This window comes from Numida meleagris, chromosome 5, assembly GCF_002078875.1.
Source record: "Numida meleagris isolate 19003 breed g44 Domestic line chromosome 5, NumMel1.0, whole genome shotgun sequence".
Classification (NCBI taxonomy): Eukaryota; Metazoa; Chordata; class Aves; order Galliformes; family Numididae; genus Numida; species Numida meleagris.
Window position 1 is genome coordinate 38,368,386 of NC_034413.1, and position 18,810 is coordinate 38,387,195.

Genomic DNA, 18,810 nt, shown 5'->3' on the forward strand with positions numbered 1-18,810 from the left:
ACACCAGTGCATAACCAGAGAGTACTCGGTATATATTCAGCCCTTGTGTGTTTCTCTTCTAAATTCATTCTAATTACGTGAGGATTTGTGGGCACCAAAGAAGTTGTAGTTTAAGTACCTACAGCTGCTGCAATAAATAACAAGAACATACAGATGGATGTATATAGAGAGCGTTATTATCAATGCTTAAAAAACTAATAACAAACAACTGCTTTTAATAAAGTGAAGAATTCAAGTATGAGTAAACTGTGACAATCCAGGGCATTTATTTCATTTTCAGCTCTTGAGAAAAGTAACAAAATCGCAGCTGAAGAACAAGAGAATACAGACACATTTTAAGACGTCACTTTGTTCACTACTAGAGGTAAAAGCAGGGTGGGAGGATGTGTCGAATGACATCGATTATTAATGAAATTTTTGCCACTGGAAAAAGAAAGTGCAGGATGCATTTAGAGAGCACTGCTTCATTAACCACCATTAGTCATTCATTTCACAACTGAATGGGTGAACAGTTGATAGCCCTGGGCTCTTCTGGATTGGTGTTTTGTTTTTCTTTAATAGCATCTCTACTCTAAAAGTGAAAAGTTCTCCCTGTGCACAGCAGGCAGGATTATGTTCACCACAACAGTTTGTTATGATGAGATGTCCGTGATCAGAGGACTTGAAATATCAACCTGGTGAGAAATAAATCCACACTTAGCTCAAAATTCGGTCTTGGCATTTAGCATCAGTTGTTCAGGGATTCCTCTGATGGCCAAAGGCATCACAACTTCTGTCCTCTCCTTTGCACCTTTCAATAACAGCTCTCATCAGATTTGATATACTTCTGAAATGTTATCACATTAAGTTCAACTTGAATCTTTTCAACTTCAGGGCATGCTGTGTACATACTGCTTTATGGGGGGAAAAAAGACAAACACGTAGTCCCTAGCAACATTTAGAGGTAGGCACAGAGACTGCTGTATACATATACTGGATACAGTGCTGTTAGCCACAGAGCTGTGGAACTCTTCTGCTGTACAATCAGTAAGTGAAGACGTGCAACAGGTGGTATAACAGAAGCCTGCTCCATGGGCTGGATTTGCAGGCATTGCTAGAGCTGAAAAAGCAGGAGAAAAGGCTAGAGTGAAAGTGAAGGGGCCCCTTAATCGGGAGGCTTAACGTACTGACACGCTTTCACCTTGTTCTGGAAGGATTCACTCTTAATGCTCACAATCACAGCACAAAACATTGGACAGCAGTACAAAGAAGTCTTCCGGGAGTTCCCCATTTTTGAAGCCAAACACAAAGCTGAGAGAGAACCCTTATAAGGCAGTAACAACTGCTTGAATTCAGAATGATAAACCAGATTTTTTTTAAATAAAAGATTTTAAAATGTGAACACAGAGTCTTCATTACCCATCACTTCTGCAGGCTCTAAAAGAAGATGCTTAGCCAGGGTTTTAAAAAAAAAAAGTAGAAAGTATGTGCCTCATGCCTCTCAGCTGTTGCAGGGAATCGTTAGGAATTCATGATCTTTTGTCTTTAAAGAGGTTCTATCATACCCATCACACTCAGCAGTTCTGTACCATGAGAGTTGTCCATGGTATCATTGGGTAGATTGTGCAGGAGGATGCCTATTCATTATATAAAGTTGTAAAATCTTCAAGTCAGCAATAGGAAGAAGCAGCTACACATCTTTCTATGGGAGTTTGGGGCCAAACACTAGCAATTCAGCATGAGAACATCTGGGCATATGGATCCAAAAACATCTAAGAAAGAACAGATTAGTTATCAAAAGAACTGCTCCTATGGAGGAACATTTGTATCTCCCATCACTCTGCTATGGTGGCATCTGGATCTATCCATCTAATAAGTAATATTTATTCCTAAGTGGAAATGGAGAGAAGATGGTGGAAAGGCTGGGGAGAACATGGCTTTCCAATGAACAACCAAAAGCACTTGCTGGGAGTTAGTTTGCTTAAGATGGGAAGACAAACAGTGCAGATGCTATAAAATGCATGGAAAGATGGTCAGATGGATGATCTGAGATCTCTTTCGTGGTGCCAGAAGCAGTTAAGATTGCAGGCTGGACATAGATCTTCTATGCAGCGTCTCCTTTGTCAAATTGTCTGTAGTGGAAGAGACTCTTGGAGTCCAATTTTCCAGAGTATTTGATAGCTTCAGCAAAAAGCTTTGTCACCTGTCAATACAAAGCAGATGAGGTCTGAGCATTGGAAAGCCTTCTGCAGAAGACTGAGAGAGCAGGCTCCACACTTCCATGCTCACCCTAAAACAGTTCTGTACAGATCCAGTTCCCAAGTCCATCCAAACTGAAACTAATTTCAGCCTGGCTTCAAATAGGTATTGGCTCCAGTCCCCTGAAGCTCACCTGTCCATCTCGATGGACATACTGCTGCCAGACCTCTTTGTCAAGACAGTTCTATCCTGTGAGAACACTTCTTTCCCTCTACTGCCCAGGCCTTTAAGAGAACATAGGGTTGCTCTTCTCAAAGAATCAAATTCTGCAGTCAAAATGGTTCACCTAAATTAAGCAGGTGTGGTAATAAATTTTCGACAGGGGCTCCTTTTCTGGTTGTCAGTATGTTTCGCAAGCAGGCAGAGGATGTTCTTCGATTTCCTATTCCTGTTAATCATGTTAGGCATTATCCTGTCTACAAACTTGGAGCCTGGCAGTCCCTCTGCTCTTTACTCATTCCAAACACAGCAGAAGATTTTGCACAGCTGGATACCAGCTCTAGTCACTGGGTTCCACATCAACATCCACTGAAATCCACAGGAATTTGGCTGCTGTGTTTAATGAGAGCCAGTTGAGGCCCTTTTGCGACAGGTGAAGCCCCTTCAAAGGAAGTCAAGGTACTACTGGCAGCAGGAGACCCAGTTTGCATTACTAAATATCCCATCCCCTATCAGTATGTGCAAGGCATTTTTCAGGAGCACCAAACACAGAATGACTTGCAACTGGGGACTACAATAGACCTAAATGTTCAGGCAGCAGTTTCACTTGGATAATACTCTGGAAAAGGATTGCCACAACAATCGTTCAGAAAAGGCCAACCACATCCTGTTTTAAGAAATAAGTACTAGAAAAGATTCCCACTAAAAAATTCTTCCCATGCATAATTTAAAGATGTTGCGGGGAATTCTGCACAAGGAATTTGTTCTGAATTGAAAATGATACAGCGACAACCTCAACTCTATATTTCACTCCAAGCAACGTTATTTCACATAGTAGCAAAAGGAAAATACATTCTAACATTCACATGTTGCCATGATTTTCTGTCACATTATTATTTGTCAGAAATAATGAGGGTTCAAACACATCAGAATCTAGTGTGTGAAAGCGGGTGAAAGCTCTGAAGGCTTCTATGATCAAGAGGAGAAAGAACAACATGGAAGTACCTGGAAATTAGTGAGAAGAGCAATCCCGCTGTCAATAGCCATCCTCCGGATCACATAATTATCATGGACAAACTTGGTGTTGCTGTTAGGCAGGTTAATCACCAGATCTATTTTCCCATCCCTTATCAGCCTGAAGAAACAATGCACAAGACAGTATCACAATGTATCTTGCTTAATGAAAATCTATGCTGAATAGCACAGACATGCAGGTAAACAACACTGAAAACTTCCATTTGTGTTTAATCTTTGACGTTAAGTCTTACATCTCAAGAAGGGAGGGTTGAGGGGTTAAGGCATTAAGGCAGGAGTGAGGAATTTGGGTTTTATTCCTGTTCTATTCAGTGATACAAAGCAATATTCAGCTACCACAATTTGGACAAGGTGAGTATTGCTCTTACCTCCTGACTGGAGGGAGGCTGGGACTCCGGCTTTCCTGCGATGGCCACGCCACAGGATTTGCAGGGATACCGTTTGCATTGAGCCAGTCACAGGTTGCTTCAGTGGCATAAAGCTGTTAAGGGAAAAGAAAAGGTTACCATGTGCCTCATAATACAGAAACTTTTTGTTTAACTCATGTGGCTTTGATCCAACACGCAGTCTGGTTGTCGGAGCTGATTTTGAAGGGCATTTTTCATCACAGGAGCATCTCCCCATATAAACAGACATAAATAGAACAGCACGACTTTCCCAAATTTCTGTTATCTATTGCCTGCTGATCAACGACAGTCAATGAATGATAGAAACACATCCAGAAAAAGGTAAGTGGCTTAGAAAAATCTAAGCCCCTCTGGTTTTCAATGGAGCTTACATTCAATCACTTAAGAATTTTTTTTTCCTTTTTTTTTTTTCTGCCTAGCACTAAGTTTTGAAAGGCAGACCTGTAAATCCAGTAGTTACACTGCCCAAAAGAGTACTTAAATACTTAATATTAAAAACCACTCCCCAATCTCCTGTGGCCACACTGTCAAGTTTCAGTAAGAACACGGTTTCAAAATTATGCAAGAGTTTACAAAAGGGATGTCCACACTACACATTTCCTACATCAACAGCTTACTGACAATGAAGTACCTTCTCCATACATAAGGCTTCCCTTTCCTGGCATTTTTTGTTTCTTGGAGAACTTAGCAGATAGCAGAGCCAGGGTTGTTCTTGCCAAGACTTGTGACTTAGTCCTGCTTGTTCAATTAAACAATCATGAACACTTTTAGTTGGGTGATACCTGCTGTCTCTACTGACCACTCAGACAAAAAACCCTGTTGTACTTGGAAAAATCTCCTTTTCTCTGTCCCTTAATAAATTCCATAGTTCATGAATCCTGTAGCAGGCCAAGCACATTTCAAATTTTAAAAAACTCTCTAGCTTTAAATAACTGAAACTACATACCTTGAAGCCTTCCCCATACAGTAGTTCTGCTACACCAAGGAATTTGGGGCGGAAGGATTTCTGAAAAAGGAAATTCATTACATAAAGCATTAAAGGTAGGATTTAGAAACAGGGCTTTGTTCACCAGCACAGAGTTCCTCCAGACTCTGCATGTAGGCAAAAACACCTTGCTGGGCACAACATGCACAAGCACGTGTCTGATGCACATGCACAGTGCCATTCCAAGGAAACTGCATCCTGAAGCCCAAAGTTGCTCTCAGCTGAGACAGACACCAGAGTTAAGTGTTCCCAAACTAATTTCTATGTCAATTAAAGAACAGCCCTGCATATTAAATATTAGAGTGATTGCCTTTCCAAGTACACCAACTAGAGCCTCTTCTACTCTTAATCAAACATGTTTTCCAACATGATTCAAACATTTGGCCTTCTATTCTGGCAAATAATGAACATGAACAGGCTTTGGGCAGCCTGTGGTTGCTCTGTTTGCAGATTACTGTGATGAAGAGCCTGTGTACATGCAAGTTCAATTCTAACTGCTGTGGCCACATGGAAAAAAAAAACCACTCAGGAGACTGGGACACCCTGTTCCCACAAGGACCTGAATGCCCAAGTACTTAGGGCACCTGTGAGAGACTCATGATGCACACTCACATCTAACAGAAGAAACGAAGATAAGACTATCTCCTGTAAACGTCTGCATTTGAACAAACCACTTTTGAGCAACAAGTGGGCAAAAATTTGAGCCCAGCATAATTTCTTCTGGATGTTGAAGGTACAGCAATGAAAAGATCAGAAGGAGCATATGCCCTTCCCACTGCCGAGGCAGGCTGTAGCCTGCTTATAGCTTTAGCCTGCTCTTGCCATTTTGCAAGTAAGACTATTGCAACCTCCCTTCTCAAGCTACTGATGGCTTAACCTTTATAGGCGAGTGCAATATTCTGAAGGGTGAACTATTTCCTATGAAGAAAAGAAGTCAGTGGGGCTTTCTTTTTCTGAAAGAACCTCATTCTGAAGACATTCTGCTCTCTACACTAACTGGAAAATATAAATATACAATGTGACAGGGTTGGCAGCTTCCCAGTCGGAGAAAACCGTTCTGCCTTCTGGTCAGGGGGGCTGGCTTTCACAATGGTATTATAAACTTCTATCAAACATGTACTGAACACTTGTGACACTTAAAACAGCCTCTCCATGAAAAGAAATTACAGCTGTCAGCTTGCATCTGAGCAGCCTCAGATTTACAAGCTGACTGAAAGAACTTGTGTAAGAAACCATTAGTTACTAAAGGTGAAAAGTACAAGCAGATTTATTTAGTGGAAGATACTTATTGCAGGAGCATTGTATTCTCTTTCCGTTATGGCAAAAGTTCTATTTCTTATAATCTCTCTCTCACGTTTGCCAGTATGCCTTGTTATTTATAAAGGGCTACATCCTCAGTTCTTTCACTACCACTCCGCCAGTTCTCACTGAGACCAGGCACAAAATGAAGCCAGTCCATCTCCTGGGCTCATCTTGAATTCTGTATCCTAATGCATTGTGGAGCACGCAAAACTTTCCGCACATAGGGAACCAAGGGAGAAGGTTACCTTGAAACAACAGACTCAGAGAGCTGGGATTTAAAAATAAAATACTCCATTAGTGTTTTCCGCATCTCGTGGTCACCAGCACAGATGCAAGACAGATGCACTCCCTCCTAGAGATATCACTGAATAGCCCAATCAGGAAAGAAAATAAAATGAGCTTTTCAACTCCTCTTGCATAAAATATAAATTATTTAATGGCAGAGTCAGGGTTTCAGCATCACAGATTTCTCCAAGTGGTGAAAAGAAAAGAGGTCAGATTATCAGCTTGCATAAACTGGCAGTGACTTGTTTTTCTAACAAGACAGCCGTGATCCATTTAAACCAGGAGGGCAGCAAGCCTTTAAAATTCTGGGGAACATTGACCTTGGCAGTGTCAGGCAGTGCTCACAACTGAGGGACAACCAGGGGGCTTCTGGTCTGCACTGGCTGCCCAACCCACCTTGCGCAGAAGCAGAGCTTTCCTGATTGACCTTGAGAACGATTACACTACCAGCAACATTTTGGAGTGGCTGCTAGGATACAATTACCACAGGAGCTGCAAACTGAGTGCACCACCGTGGAAGCCTCTCAGAAAGGTTGGGTTCGCTACCTGGGCACACTGGGACCAGCTTGGCCCACAGATCACAGCACAGCCATTGGACTCAATTTGCAAAATACACCAGAGTTGAATATTTCACCCTCTTCCCACCTTCACATAATTAATACCAATGACAAAAAGGTGCATTGTACTGAAAAACCTCAACATGTTGAACCATGGCCTCCCTAGATACTTCTGAGACAAGCAGAATTCACCACTAGTTGGCTTCTTACTTCTCTTTCTGCAAGACGTAGAAGTCCATGCTAAAAATCAGAGAAAGTGAGTAATTATGAAACAATGAAGTCTCCACAAAGGGGAATTTTGAGTTGACCATTCACTGCAGAGAAAATATAGCACCTGCAGATTGAAAGCAGGGCCTCCACCCCATCAACCCACATAGCAATTCAGTTTTAAATATTGAACTGTTGTGAACAGAGGTGCCTTAGTATTCACCTTTCTGAGCCTTCCTTTCCCTTCGGAGGGCACACTGCCACCTTCACCAATTGGAAGTATAAGACCTGGCATTTGTGATTAAAATTACAGGTGTTCAATGCCCAACACATGCTCCCCTTTTCTCCAGCCTGTACTCAGGGTTTATGCATCAAGGCTAAGTCAGGATTCCAACCTTCCCTTCCCACAAAGCGTTGCTTCTGCTCTCTGCCTGCAGAGCTGGCAGATTTTGAAACAAACCACTGAAAAGCAGGTAGGTAACAAATTGCAGAGTGGTAAGGGAGCAATAGTAGTATTAACTTCACTCTTCCTATCTCAGAGTTTAATTACATAAGAAATGTGCCCAGAAGAGAGACCTTTAAGCAACTGATATGTTGTTTTTCAGATTTTTTTTTGCAAAAAAAGGAACTGTAAACCACTTATTAAAAAGGACAAAATCTTGTTACTTTTAAAAGGTTTGGGGTTTTGAGCTTTTGGGGTTGCTTTATCTTTTTTTTTTTTCTTCTTAAGACTTTTGTACAAAGAACATTTGGCTCCATTTAACAGATAGTGACACAGAAGCTACAGAAATGCTTTCTATAGCAAAAATTACATTCTACTGCCTGTTTCCTTTTAGCTGCTCCAGGAAAAAAAATTTGGACAGTTCATAAGTTTGGACACCGGGCTCTTTTTTTGTTCTCCTGGCTTTTCTTAGTACTGCAGAGATTAGATATACAGGTGTCAACCACTCAAATTCTCCTACTGAAGTTTTAAACTAGGTAGTAAGCAAGGACATTTCTGCTAATTTGATGTAACTTGGAAAAACAGTTTCAATCCATACATATACATATATATATATACATTTTTTAAAAAAAACTGAAGTTGTGATCTCTCTTAGCAGAAGTTCTATTCCTTCCTGGAATCTTTTCACACTTCCCTGCTAGCTCAGACAGCCCAACATATTTTTCACACCTCCACTCAAGCATATTCCCATCGTGACTCTAGTGAGGAAAGGAATGTGACAGTGCCATACCTGGTGGAAGTCTAGTGGCTTGAAAGTGTCACAGCCACACAATACCCTAACAGCAGCATGCTTCTCACATAGTTGGGTGACACTACATCTCTGCCTGGAATTACATCTTGTCCAGCTTAGCGGTATGAAAAATGTTTCACTGTCTTGGATGGAGGAAGGAATTGGTTTCAATGAACTGATCAAACTGGTCAACCACAGGCATTAATCTCTGCAGGAAGGTGGATTCTAACTCTCTTATTCCAGCCCTAAGCTTGTAACAGCAAATTTCTGCAGCTCCCTGTAAAAATAACCAGGATCCAAAGGGAAAGTCACCGTGCTAGCCCCAGTAAGGATCTCTCCACTACATTTGTAACTTTCTGTTTCATTGTTTCCTGGTTGGATTGTAGAGAAATACGTTTAAGCCATAAAGACACGTGAATGAAAAAAAGGCAACAATTACTGACTTCCTCAGTGTCAGCCTTTCTTCAGCTTTGATTTTTAAGACTTACCTGGATTCCGATCAAAATTCCTTGCTTAGGAAATGTAAATCCAGTGGCAAGCATAGCTTTCTGGAAGGCAGAGTACACATCCTCCCCAAAGCACGCAACCTAGGAAAAGGCACAAAGAAGCAGCATGAGGGAAAAAACCAAAAACAACCCAAGAACGTAGTTTTAAAAATAAACAAGAATAAAATATTTAAATACGCTCTTTTGACTTCTTCATGCAGAATCAGACTGCTTTTGCATGGACTCTGCAGGCATAGAAAAAAATAAATCAGAAAATCATTGCAGGCAAATCTCACAATTTTAATGAAGCAATAACAAAGGAATAGGCAATGCTTTAGTTTCAAACAGCACACCAAGGAATAGCAGCAATTGATTTTGCTGAGTTATGTGAATGTTGCACACAGCTTCTGCTCTAGTGTTGTAAGTGCACTGCAAAATGTTTAACATTATGCAATGCTTAAATACCCGTGAGCATCCTGCACGCAGGCACGCTTCTGTATGTGGACACAGCAAACTGTGCTGACTGCACCTGTGCTGTCACGCACTTCTGGTGATGAAAAACCACATGCTTTTCCATTACAACTACCCAGACGCATGAAATTCTAGCAAAACGTCAGTATGCACTTAAGAAAACAACAAAATAATCATGCCAATTCATAAGAATTTATCTTATACAAATAAGAACTCAATATTATACACCACGTAGCAGTTCTCTATCACTCAGAACTCCCTGTGTAACTTAGTTGCTTTCAGACTGTCAGACAATAATGACCTTCTGCAAGAACCGAACTGTGTTCCTTATCCGAATTTGGAATTCTGATGATAAAGGAATGCAGGAGCTTTTGTGAAAGTTTACAAAGAAACAACTGAACAGCCCTTGGTTTTTCTGGCCGACTCCACACTTGTTGAAAAACAGTCAAAAGCAGCAACTGTCACAGATTTTTCTCTTTGAAATAACAAATCTACACACTTATACAGATGGCATAAAGGGGCTGATTGAGAATTGCTCTCCCATTTTCCTCTCGTGGTCCTTCCCATCACAGAGTGAGCACATTCATGGTCTCACAGTTACCATGGAGAGCAGAAACCAGTATTTCATGTAAGAAGAACAAACTGATTTGCCAGAACTTCTGAAGTAAAAAAAAAAAACAAGAACTGCACAAACAAAAATCCCACTGGGGACAGGGGAGGGGAGGGGAGAAATAAACACGACAACTTGTTTCTCAGCTTTTCTTCAAGAACTCATCCTTGAGCCTTCAGTTTGTTCTGCAGTGTAGGTTTTCTAAGAAGTTATGCGCATCCCTGACTTTGTAGGTGGTGGACAGCCCTCCCCTGAAGGGCTTGGCCAGGGACTTCCACCCTGCCAGGGGAAGTTTCTCACTGCAATGTGATCAAAACACCCACAATACCTGAAGGAACTTCCAGCACCATATCTGCTAGTGTTGTGGGAACAGACTCCCAGTAAACACAGCTCTGCCAGATAGATCTGACAAATTCAAGCCCAAATCAAGCTCTGTGTGCTGAAAATGTCTTTGGGGAATAATCAAGCATTTTACCCAAGGAGAGTTATTATCCTTACTTCACTCATAAGAAAGACCTTCATAACTGTCACATTTTATGGCATTTGTGAATATGGATCTCTTCAACTCATAAAAGTTAATAATCCCTCCCTTATGACCAAGGTAATCTCTGACTCCATATAAAGCTCAGAAAGATAATTCTTGCCCTTAGGTACATTTTTTATTCCTTTGTTTTTTTGGAAGTTGCATAGCTGAAATGTTCTCTGTGTAGTCAGTTTTGTTCTGAAAATAAGGAAGTCACTTGGCTTTTTTTCTGCACATTAACATATACTGAAAGGAAATCTTCTGCAATATTGATTTCCCATGCATCAAAAAGAGTGAAATAAAGTAATTCCGGAGAGATGTAAGAGACCTAAGGTTGTTCTAACCATGTATTTGGGCCTAATGATTTTTCTTACTAAAATGATATGTCTTTTCTAAAGAAAACAGTTCAAGATGATATAGCAGAGCTCATATCAAATGTGGCAGTGCAAGCTCTGCCACCTGCCTAGCTGTGACAGAGCAGAGTTAAGCCTAATGTAATTTCCTCACAATTTAGTCACTTCCTAAGTTGGATTTCCAGACTAGAGTAAGTCTCTAGCTACCGCATCTCTTCTAGAAGTAGCAGAGCAAGCAAGTTTAAAGATAGCTTGGAAGCATCTACAGCAACTATTGACAGATCAGCAAGAACTCAAACAAGCCTCTTTGTTCTACGTGTGCAGTACTTCTTCAAACAATGTCTACACATCCATTGAAGGGCAAGGGCTCCCATCTGTGCTAAGCATGCACAGGAACGGCTTTGTTCCTTTATGGCGCACCATGCTTTCTCAGATACACTCTAGAAGCACCTCACAGCCCTGCTGTGTGCAAAGCAGCCCCGTCTCCTCTTCATCCTACTGACAGCCAATACTGCAGTCATTGCATTTCTCGCCTTTTTGCACCTTGGGACACGCTTTGATGGTTACCAGGCAACAACAAAAATATCACCACATGTATTTGTTGCCTTTAAGTAACTAGCATGTTCCAAAACCAAACGCTCATGACCTGGAATCTTGATATTGCTATTCTGGTGTGTACCAATCGGGGGTTTTGAAGGCTGTATGCGCTCATCTGTCAGGAAGCTGGTGATTCATAAAATGGACTGATGCATTGAGAACCTCCCAGAACCCGACAGCTCTTGGACAAACTCATTTCAGGCCGTCACACCAAGCAGGTCCAACTCAGAGCCCACATGCAGGTAAAGAGGGACATCCAGTGGCTGAATCAATCAGGTGTTCCAGGACAATGTGTTTTCACAGATAAGAAAGATGTTTTCAATTGTCAAGGATACAGATGCCATCATGATTCAGACAGTACTAAGACTACTTTCAAAGATTCGTGTTTAAAGGTGATTTGCTTTAATAATAATTAAAAAAATAAATAACCTAAAATATACCTCCCCAGTAGAGGCCATTTCACATCGGAGAACAGGATCAGCGTCTCTCAGCCGGGACCAGGAAAACAGTGGGGCCTTGTGAGAGAAAGAGGGTGGGGATGAAAAGAAGAATGAATATTTAATGGATTATTGCAAAACTCCAGTTACACTTAAAGCTACAGAAAGAGATAGACATGACTTAATCCACAAGAAGCACTGGTCAAGGCTGATAAGCAAAGAAGTACTTGGCAAATGGGCATCCCCAGCATCCTGATGATGGACTGGTACAAATAAGCACAGATTTCACCACTAAATCATCCTCTCAACTCTTGCAATCTTGTTCATATCTTGACAGCAGATTTCTAATCTGTGGTAGCCCACTATCATTTTTAAGACTTTTTAAAACAGAAAGTCTGTCAATTGTTTAATTCATGAAACAAGGAGAGATATTATCTAAAGCCAGTCAGTTTTTCCGAGCAAACATTTCTGCAGCAGAAATTCTTCATTTCACAGGGTCAAACCATTCCACAGGAACACAGTCTTGTTGGCGGAAAGCAGGTGAAACTTGCCAAGTCATTTTCAGATTCTTTTTCCCTCTCTCCCACAAAAATACACACCCCTAATTTTCGTTTAACCTTCGTATGGGTGTATTAAAACTACAGATTATCTTCATTACTATTCTGAGGAGTTAGGACATAGCAGTCTTCATTAGCCTCTCAGTTCTCTTGTCTAATTTAGCTTTAAAAAAAAAAAAAGGAAAGAAAGAAAAAAAAAATCAAAATAAATGTCTGGTAAAGAGCCCATGACCACATGTGGTAAACATTCCAAAATAGTCGTCTACTAATTAATAACTTCTTAGAGGTTATTTTAACTATCTTAAACTACTACAGGCATTTACATAAAGACAGCATCATTGGTGCTTAGAGAAGCTTCTGGTTTAAAATCCGAAGATGTAATTCTGTGCTTGGAGGTCCTGGAGGTAATACTGCAGACAAGATGGATGCTGTTTCATGGCACCTAACAATGACCAACAAAAACGTGACAGCAGAATTTCTCTGTGAAAGGTTTCTCAGTGAATGTCATCTGTCTTGGTGACTTTTAGATCAGTTTTGCTTTCTCTGTAAGAGAAAATTTTTACAGTAGCCAACTCTGCAGACTCATGCTGAGATCTGACAGTCAAGGTGGATTATTTTTAATGCATGTCTTGGAAGGTAACAATCAAGAAAAGTCTTCCAACCACAGAAGAGACTCTGGTACTGCAGATAAATCTTATTTAAAAACTTAGCCAGTCATGCTCTACCCATCATTTAATCTTGGTCAGGCTGAACATGTGTCACTCTGTAAACAAACACAGCAAGGCAATATTTTAGTCACTAAAACTAAAATGGTGGGACTCCGAATTCACAGAGAAGCTACACTGAGAAAGAAAACAATTTCATATTCTCTTTTGAGAGTACTTCAGAACTGCTGGAGAAACAAAATCCCATTTCCATGCAAATATTCCTACTAATAAAACCATAAGAGGACAGAAAATACGATGCTCAAATAATGAGAACCAGGTTTAACAGGAAAACTTTTCCAAGTTCAGCATTTCCAAATGCGTTAGCAGGGTTTTACATTTGACAAATCCATGCAGAACACAAGCAGTACAAAAGGCTTTGTAGCAAAATTTTCAAGAAAATAGCTGAGTTTTCCACTCTGTAGCCCACATTCCCAGGAGAGATGAAACTCTTGACTGTTTAGCTAACAACAAACAGCAACAGAAGCCCTGAGTCTAAATAACAGAAATTTATAGAAATAAATGACACTCAAAAATAATAACAAAAAAACCTCAGACTAGACTTTCAGAAAAACGCTCATCTGCGGTATCAAAAGAATATGTAAGGCTGTTTCCAGACTGAAGATTTTGTTAGCAGAAAGATGTTAGCTATTTTCTGTTTTTTCAGTTCTCACTAAATATGGAAGCTATTAAAGCTTAAAAGTTTCTGTACAAACAATTCTCATTATCAAGCATACTCTTGCACTGCTGTTCTAGATTTTTATGATTAGGGACATCTATATTTTTCTTCCACCAAGCATTCAAAACATTTAGAGCACATTTTGGTATCTTGAGTACTGAACAAATCCAGTAATTCTGAAAAGTAAGACCTTGGCCCCACTGAAATCAATTAATCCAAGACTTTAACCCTCCTTTAACTGGTGATAAACATAAAAGAGATTCCATGCATTCAACAACAGCTCATGTCCCAGTTCTTGAAGATAAAACCTGGGGACACTCAAAACACACATTTGTACATGTCTACACATAAATCAGAGAGCATTACAAAAAGGCTTGAACTACAGTATTCAATTCTTCAAGTGCATATCCCTCAGACAGTTCGGAAACATAATTCACAACGGGTTAAATACAAGGAAGAAAGGGGGATTGATGTTGTTAAGCACTGGATAATTTTCCTCTGGTGTCTCTAGAATTCCCAACACACATTATCATAAAAGAAACTGGAAAGGGTCAATTTGGCCAATATGTAAATTGTTCTCCAGGCATCAAAGTACTAATGTCTATTAATGTGCTAAGTGCTGGCTCTGTTGTGTTCTTTTTGAAACCATACCTTAATCCCAATGTATTTGGATGGAATAATGGGATGCTCCAGTGTGGGGAGGGATGATTCATTAACCTCTTTTCCAATCATCACTTTTGTGGCCACATCAATGAAGTCCACACCCAGAGTCTTCGATACAAAAGGGAAGGAGCGTGAAGCCCGCAAGTTGCACTCTATTACCTTATGGGATTATGAAGGAGAAATACCACAATCAGGCATTGTGCTGCAAGGAAATAGATTAATTCATGTCTCTGGAAATCAGTCCTTACTCCTCTTAGCAGAGATGATCTTCAGATTGCCAAATAAGAGGCACAGAAACTGTGTTTAATGTTACAAGGAGCAATGAGGGATGGGAAGCGTGCAGTTTGAGATACAAGGACTCTGATGTTCTGCAGCTGAGTTTCAGCTCTATTGTCTACTCTGGAAATTGTGTTGTACTATACCCTAAATTAATGAATAAGCAGCGTGAGAATTTATGCAGAAGCACTAGGTACAAGCTTTGGAAGCCCACCTTGTTCCTTTCCCATGGTAATGGCACTGCCTGAATGCCCAGGCTAGCACTCTTACAGACCTCCCTCATCTACATTTGGAAGGCATTCAGTGACCCAGGCAAGAAACAGAAGTTCTGCATCTTCCTGAGAAGCACACCAGAGTCCATTAGCAAGAAAGTAAGTGTTGTAAGTGAGAACAAAGGGGCAGCAAGCCAGGGCAAGAATAGGTAAGTTGAGACAGAAGGAAAAAGAGGGTTTAATCCAGAAAAAAGGCAAACATCATTGAAGGAAAGCAAGGAAGGAAAGACTCCATCATATTCCTCTGTAGTTTCTGAATAACTGTGTGAAATGAAAGAAAGGTGAGAAGCAGTTAAGTATGTTTTCCTCAACAAACAGCCCAAACAGTATCTTTCACCAATAACATCTCTTCCATACCATGTCTGAATTTCCATCCGTTCACTGCTTCCTCAGTCACACTCTGCTCTCATTCCTCTGATCTTCCTCAACAGAAAGCTATCTGTCACCCACAAAGGGTCAGACATCTGCCATACTTCTGTTACTGATAGCTACTAAGACCATATTATTTAGAAAACTATTTTAGCAGCTTATATTAGAAGCTTTATCACTTATATTGTCTTGCTTTCTTTCCAGTAACATGGAAGTCTTATTTTAATAATCAAAACAGCTAAAGACCAGAGGGGATATCTGAAAGCTGAAAGCAATGGCATTCAGTTCATAGGATGAGGCACAGGTCTCAGTGCTGTCCATCCCGCTAAATACTGATGATTTTGGGAAGGACAAAAGGCCACAGAGGAATTAAGCTATTACTGATGGACGATGCAGCCAGACTTACTTCACCTTCAGTGGCTGCACTATGGGTTGGCACAGGAGAGCCACACACCATCAGATAGAGGCAGGTTAGAAATCCACAGCTGTAACTGTCACAGTGCTTCTGTGACAGGGAGAGACTGCAGGAACTGTGCACCTAACTATCCCCAGCAGAGTATAACTTTCCTTGACAGCCACAAGAGCACTTACCAGCACATTATTGCCTTGCACCAAGAACTGCAGGTTGAATGGACCAGAGATGGCAAAGGCATTTGCAATCTGTTTTGTAGCAGATTTTACCTACCAAAAAATAGCATATATATACACATATATATATATAAATAAAAATCCCACAAAATAGCACCGTATCAATAAATCATCTCACATGTGGATTCCTTTAAACATTCCATCTCTCTGCTAGTGCACTGTTGTTTAATATACCCACATTTTGGCAATAAAAGTATATTTCAGAAGCAAACTGTTTAATCTGCCTGGTTATCCAGAACCTGAAGCTTCATTTGATTGCAGAAGTAAAAACACAATTTTATGTGAAAAGGGGAGAGAAGGGAAGAGATAGAAAATAAAAGCCTGTCCTATCTGTCACAAATCCTACACTGTACACTGCAGCCTGTATAACTCTTTGTGAAATAATGAGTAATGATGATTATCTACTTGGTATTACAGACATCCCAAGAGTCTTTCAGCAACAAGCCTGTCCCATCAGCAGAAATACTCCTGATCAAACTGGGAGAAAACTATGGCCCCAATTTCTCGGTTGGCAAAAAATCATACACCACTTCAGTACAAGTGTTTGAATAGCTTGGCTCCAGAAGATGGTTGCTCCCAGAAACAAGGCCTTGAACATTTTTGTTGACAGAGCTGGAGCACAGACAGGATGACATCATGGAAAATTACATATTTCATTTAGAAACGCATGTTGACAACTAACTCCATATTACTACGTTTATTCTTCAAAGGGGAAAAAAAGTCAAAATTAAGCGCTCATTCATTCTGATATCCTTTCCAGAAAAAGCAGGCAGCTAGAAAGTTGTACACCTGATCTAATCATTTAAGGACTGGGGAGAAGAAGTGGAAAATGAATGCTGGCATACACATGGATGGGATGCTCCTCTACTGCAAATAAGTTTGTCCTATTAAAAAACAAAAACAAAAACCCAAACCCAACAAACCTAAAAGTATGTACTTCTACTGCTTAAATTAGTGGGACATAGTGCAGGTGATCTTATAAATACAGCAGAGACAGTCACAAGGAGCACAGTGACATCCTACATTTGCACAAGTCACACTGGCCTTTAAAAAAATATTGTTGATTTGATTTCTCCTGAATTTTTCTTTGAAGTTCTCCCAAGCAAGGAGAAAGCTGATACAAATTCTTATTCTCCTTTCTCTTTTCAGTGCAGGTACAACACCTACCTTCTCCAAGGCTCCCTGGCTAATACTCTGTGTGGGTAACATGAGAGTGGCATCTCCAGAGTGAACGCCTGCATCCTCCACATGCTCTGAAACAGCATGTGCAATAACCTGCACATAATAATGAGACAGTAATTAGTCACCTCACACTCTCTCGTGAACTGTGCCTCCACCTCCCTGCCCTCTGCTAGGTTCAGGCCAGCAGTCTCTTGAATAGAGCTGTATCCAAAAGCAAAAAGAGATGGGTCAAGAAGGAAATCTCCCAAAATTCTGGGGGAGAATACGCCTAAAAAAAAACAGAGGGCATATGAAAAAGAGGATTGTGTAAGTTTCTTTCACACTGTGCTTAAGCAAACTGAGAATGGTACAATGAACACTGCCTGGAGACCCCATGACCTCACCTAACATATTGATTTAGAAGCTAAGAGCTCATTAGACTTTAAACCAGATCTTTAAGCTCCCCTGGCCATGAATACCAAAAATTTGCCATTCCCCCAAATTTGTATATATTTGCTTACTCTTTCACAGAATTTTTATTGTGGAGAAAACCAATACAAGGAAATTCAAGCGTCAGGGTTTAAGCTAAATGAAGTTGCATCAAGGTCCACCATCTTGATACTCAAAAAGACAATGATCTTGTCTGGTGGTTAAGAATGCAGATTGAAAGCAGAGCATTTCTGTAAAATGAGCAGTTTGTGATTGTTTGTGAAAACTGTATTTGATCAGTAATGAAATGCAAGGTGACGCTATAGCAGTAAAACACATAATACCATACCACATGCTAGCAATTCTGATGCAAGCCATTTGTGAAGCCAGTGATTTGCAAATCCAATAAAAATTTTATTCTAAAGGATTCATTCACGTGATTGAGCAATGCTTAAAGAAAAAAAAAGCACACAAACAATTTAGGTGTATATAATATAGAACGTTGAGCTTTTCAATCATTATGGTTTTGAACCTCAAATTCATTTATTTCTGTTTCTCTACTCTTCTCAGCACTGCATAGTAAGTCATTAAAACCAGACATTTTTACAAATCTCCTATCTTAAAAAAAATTTTTATATTAAAGAAAAGCAAAAGTTCTTACTCTTCCTCCCTTGGCTACAGCATCCATTTCCACCTCGCGGGCATCTTCAATAAATTTAGTGAGTACCACAGGGTGATCCTGTCATCATGACAAGACAGAATAAGAAAGCTTTTATTTGATAGTATTTGTGGATCATCCAAGTACTCCACTATTCATCACTGGAAAACCTCTGGAAGCGGAGTCTCACAACACCAATCTATTAATATCCTTATTCCACAGACAAGTGAACTTTGCCAAAGAAATAACTGGAGAAAACTTCACATGATTTCCCCAAAGCCACTGAGCCCTCCTTAAAGTGTCACTATGACAGAGAATTTGTGGGCAAAAATACAAAGAGCTTTTAGGTGACACCATGACAGAAGGAAGACAGTGGAACACTTGTACAGAGGCAGTGACCTCTGATCTTGCCTCCCAAAGATGTTCCTTACCTCTGAGTTTGTCAGCCTGTCCCCACTCAGAATCTTGCAGCCACCTCACTGGGCATACTGCTTCACAGGGTAATTGATTC

General features: G+C 40.3%; 1 protein-coding gene across 4 annotated transcripts in view; it reads right to left on the bottom strand.

Annotated features, from left to right (window-relative positions):
- The window catches only part of CPS1 (carbamoyl-phosphate synthase 1), a 97,780-nt gene continuing 79,212 nt past the window's right edge, over window positions 243-18,810 (bottom strand). For all 4 annotated transcript variants that reach the window (XM_021397692.1, XM_021397691.1, XM_021397694.1 and 1 more), the window contains 10 exons: window positions 18,303-18,380; window positions 17,219-17,326; window positions 15,995-16,084; window positions 14,475-14,645; window positions 11,887-11,961; window positions 8,896-8,994; window positions 4,786-4,845; window positions 3,801-3,913; window positions 3,403-3,532; window positions 243-2,182 (listed from right to left, as the gene is read on the bottom strand). In XM_021397692.1, coding sequence (XP_021253367.1) covers window positions 2,084-2,182; window positions 3,403-3,532; window positions 3,801-3,913; window positions 4,786-4,845; window positions 8,896-8,994; window positions 11,887-11,961; window positions 14,475-14,645; window positions 15,995-16,084; window positions 17,219-17,326; window positions 18,303-18,380 — 1,023 coding nt within the window. In that variant the 3' untranslated portion in view covers window positions 243-2,083. The remainder of the gene's footprint in view (window positions 2,183-3,402; window positions 3,533-3,800; window positions 3,914-4,785; window positions 4,846-8,895; window positions 8,995-11,886; window positions 11,962-14,474; window positions 14,646-15,994; window positions 16,085-17,218; window positions 17,327-18,302; window positions 18,381-18,810) is intronic.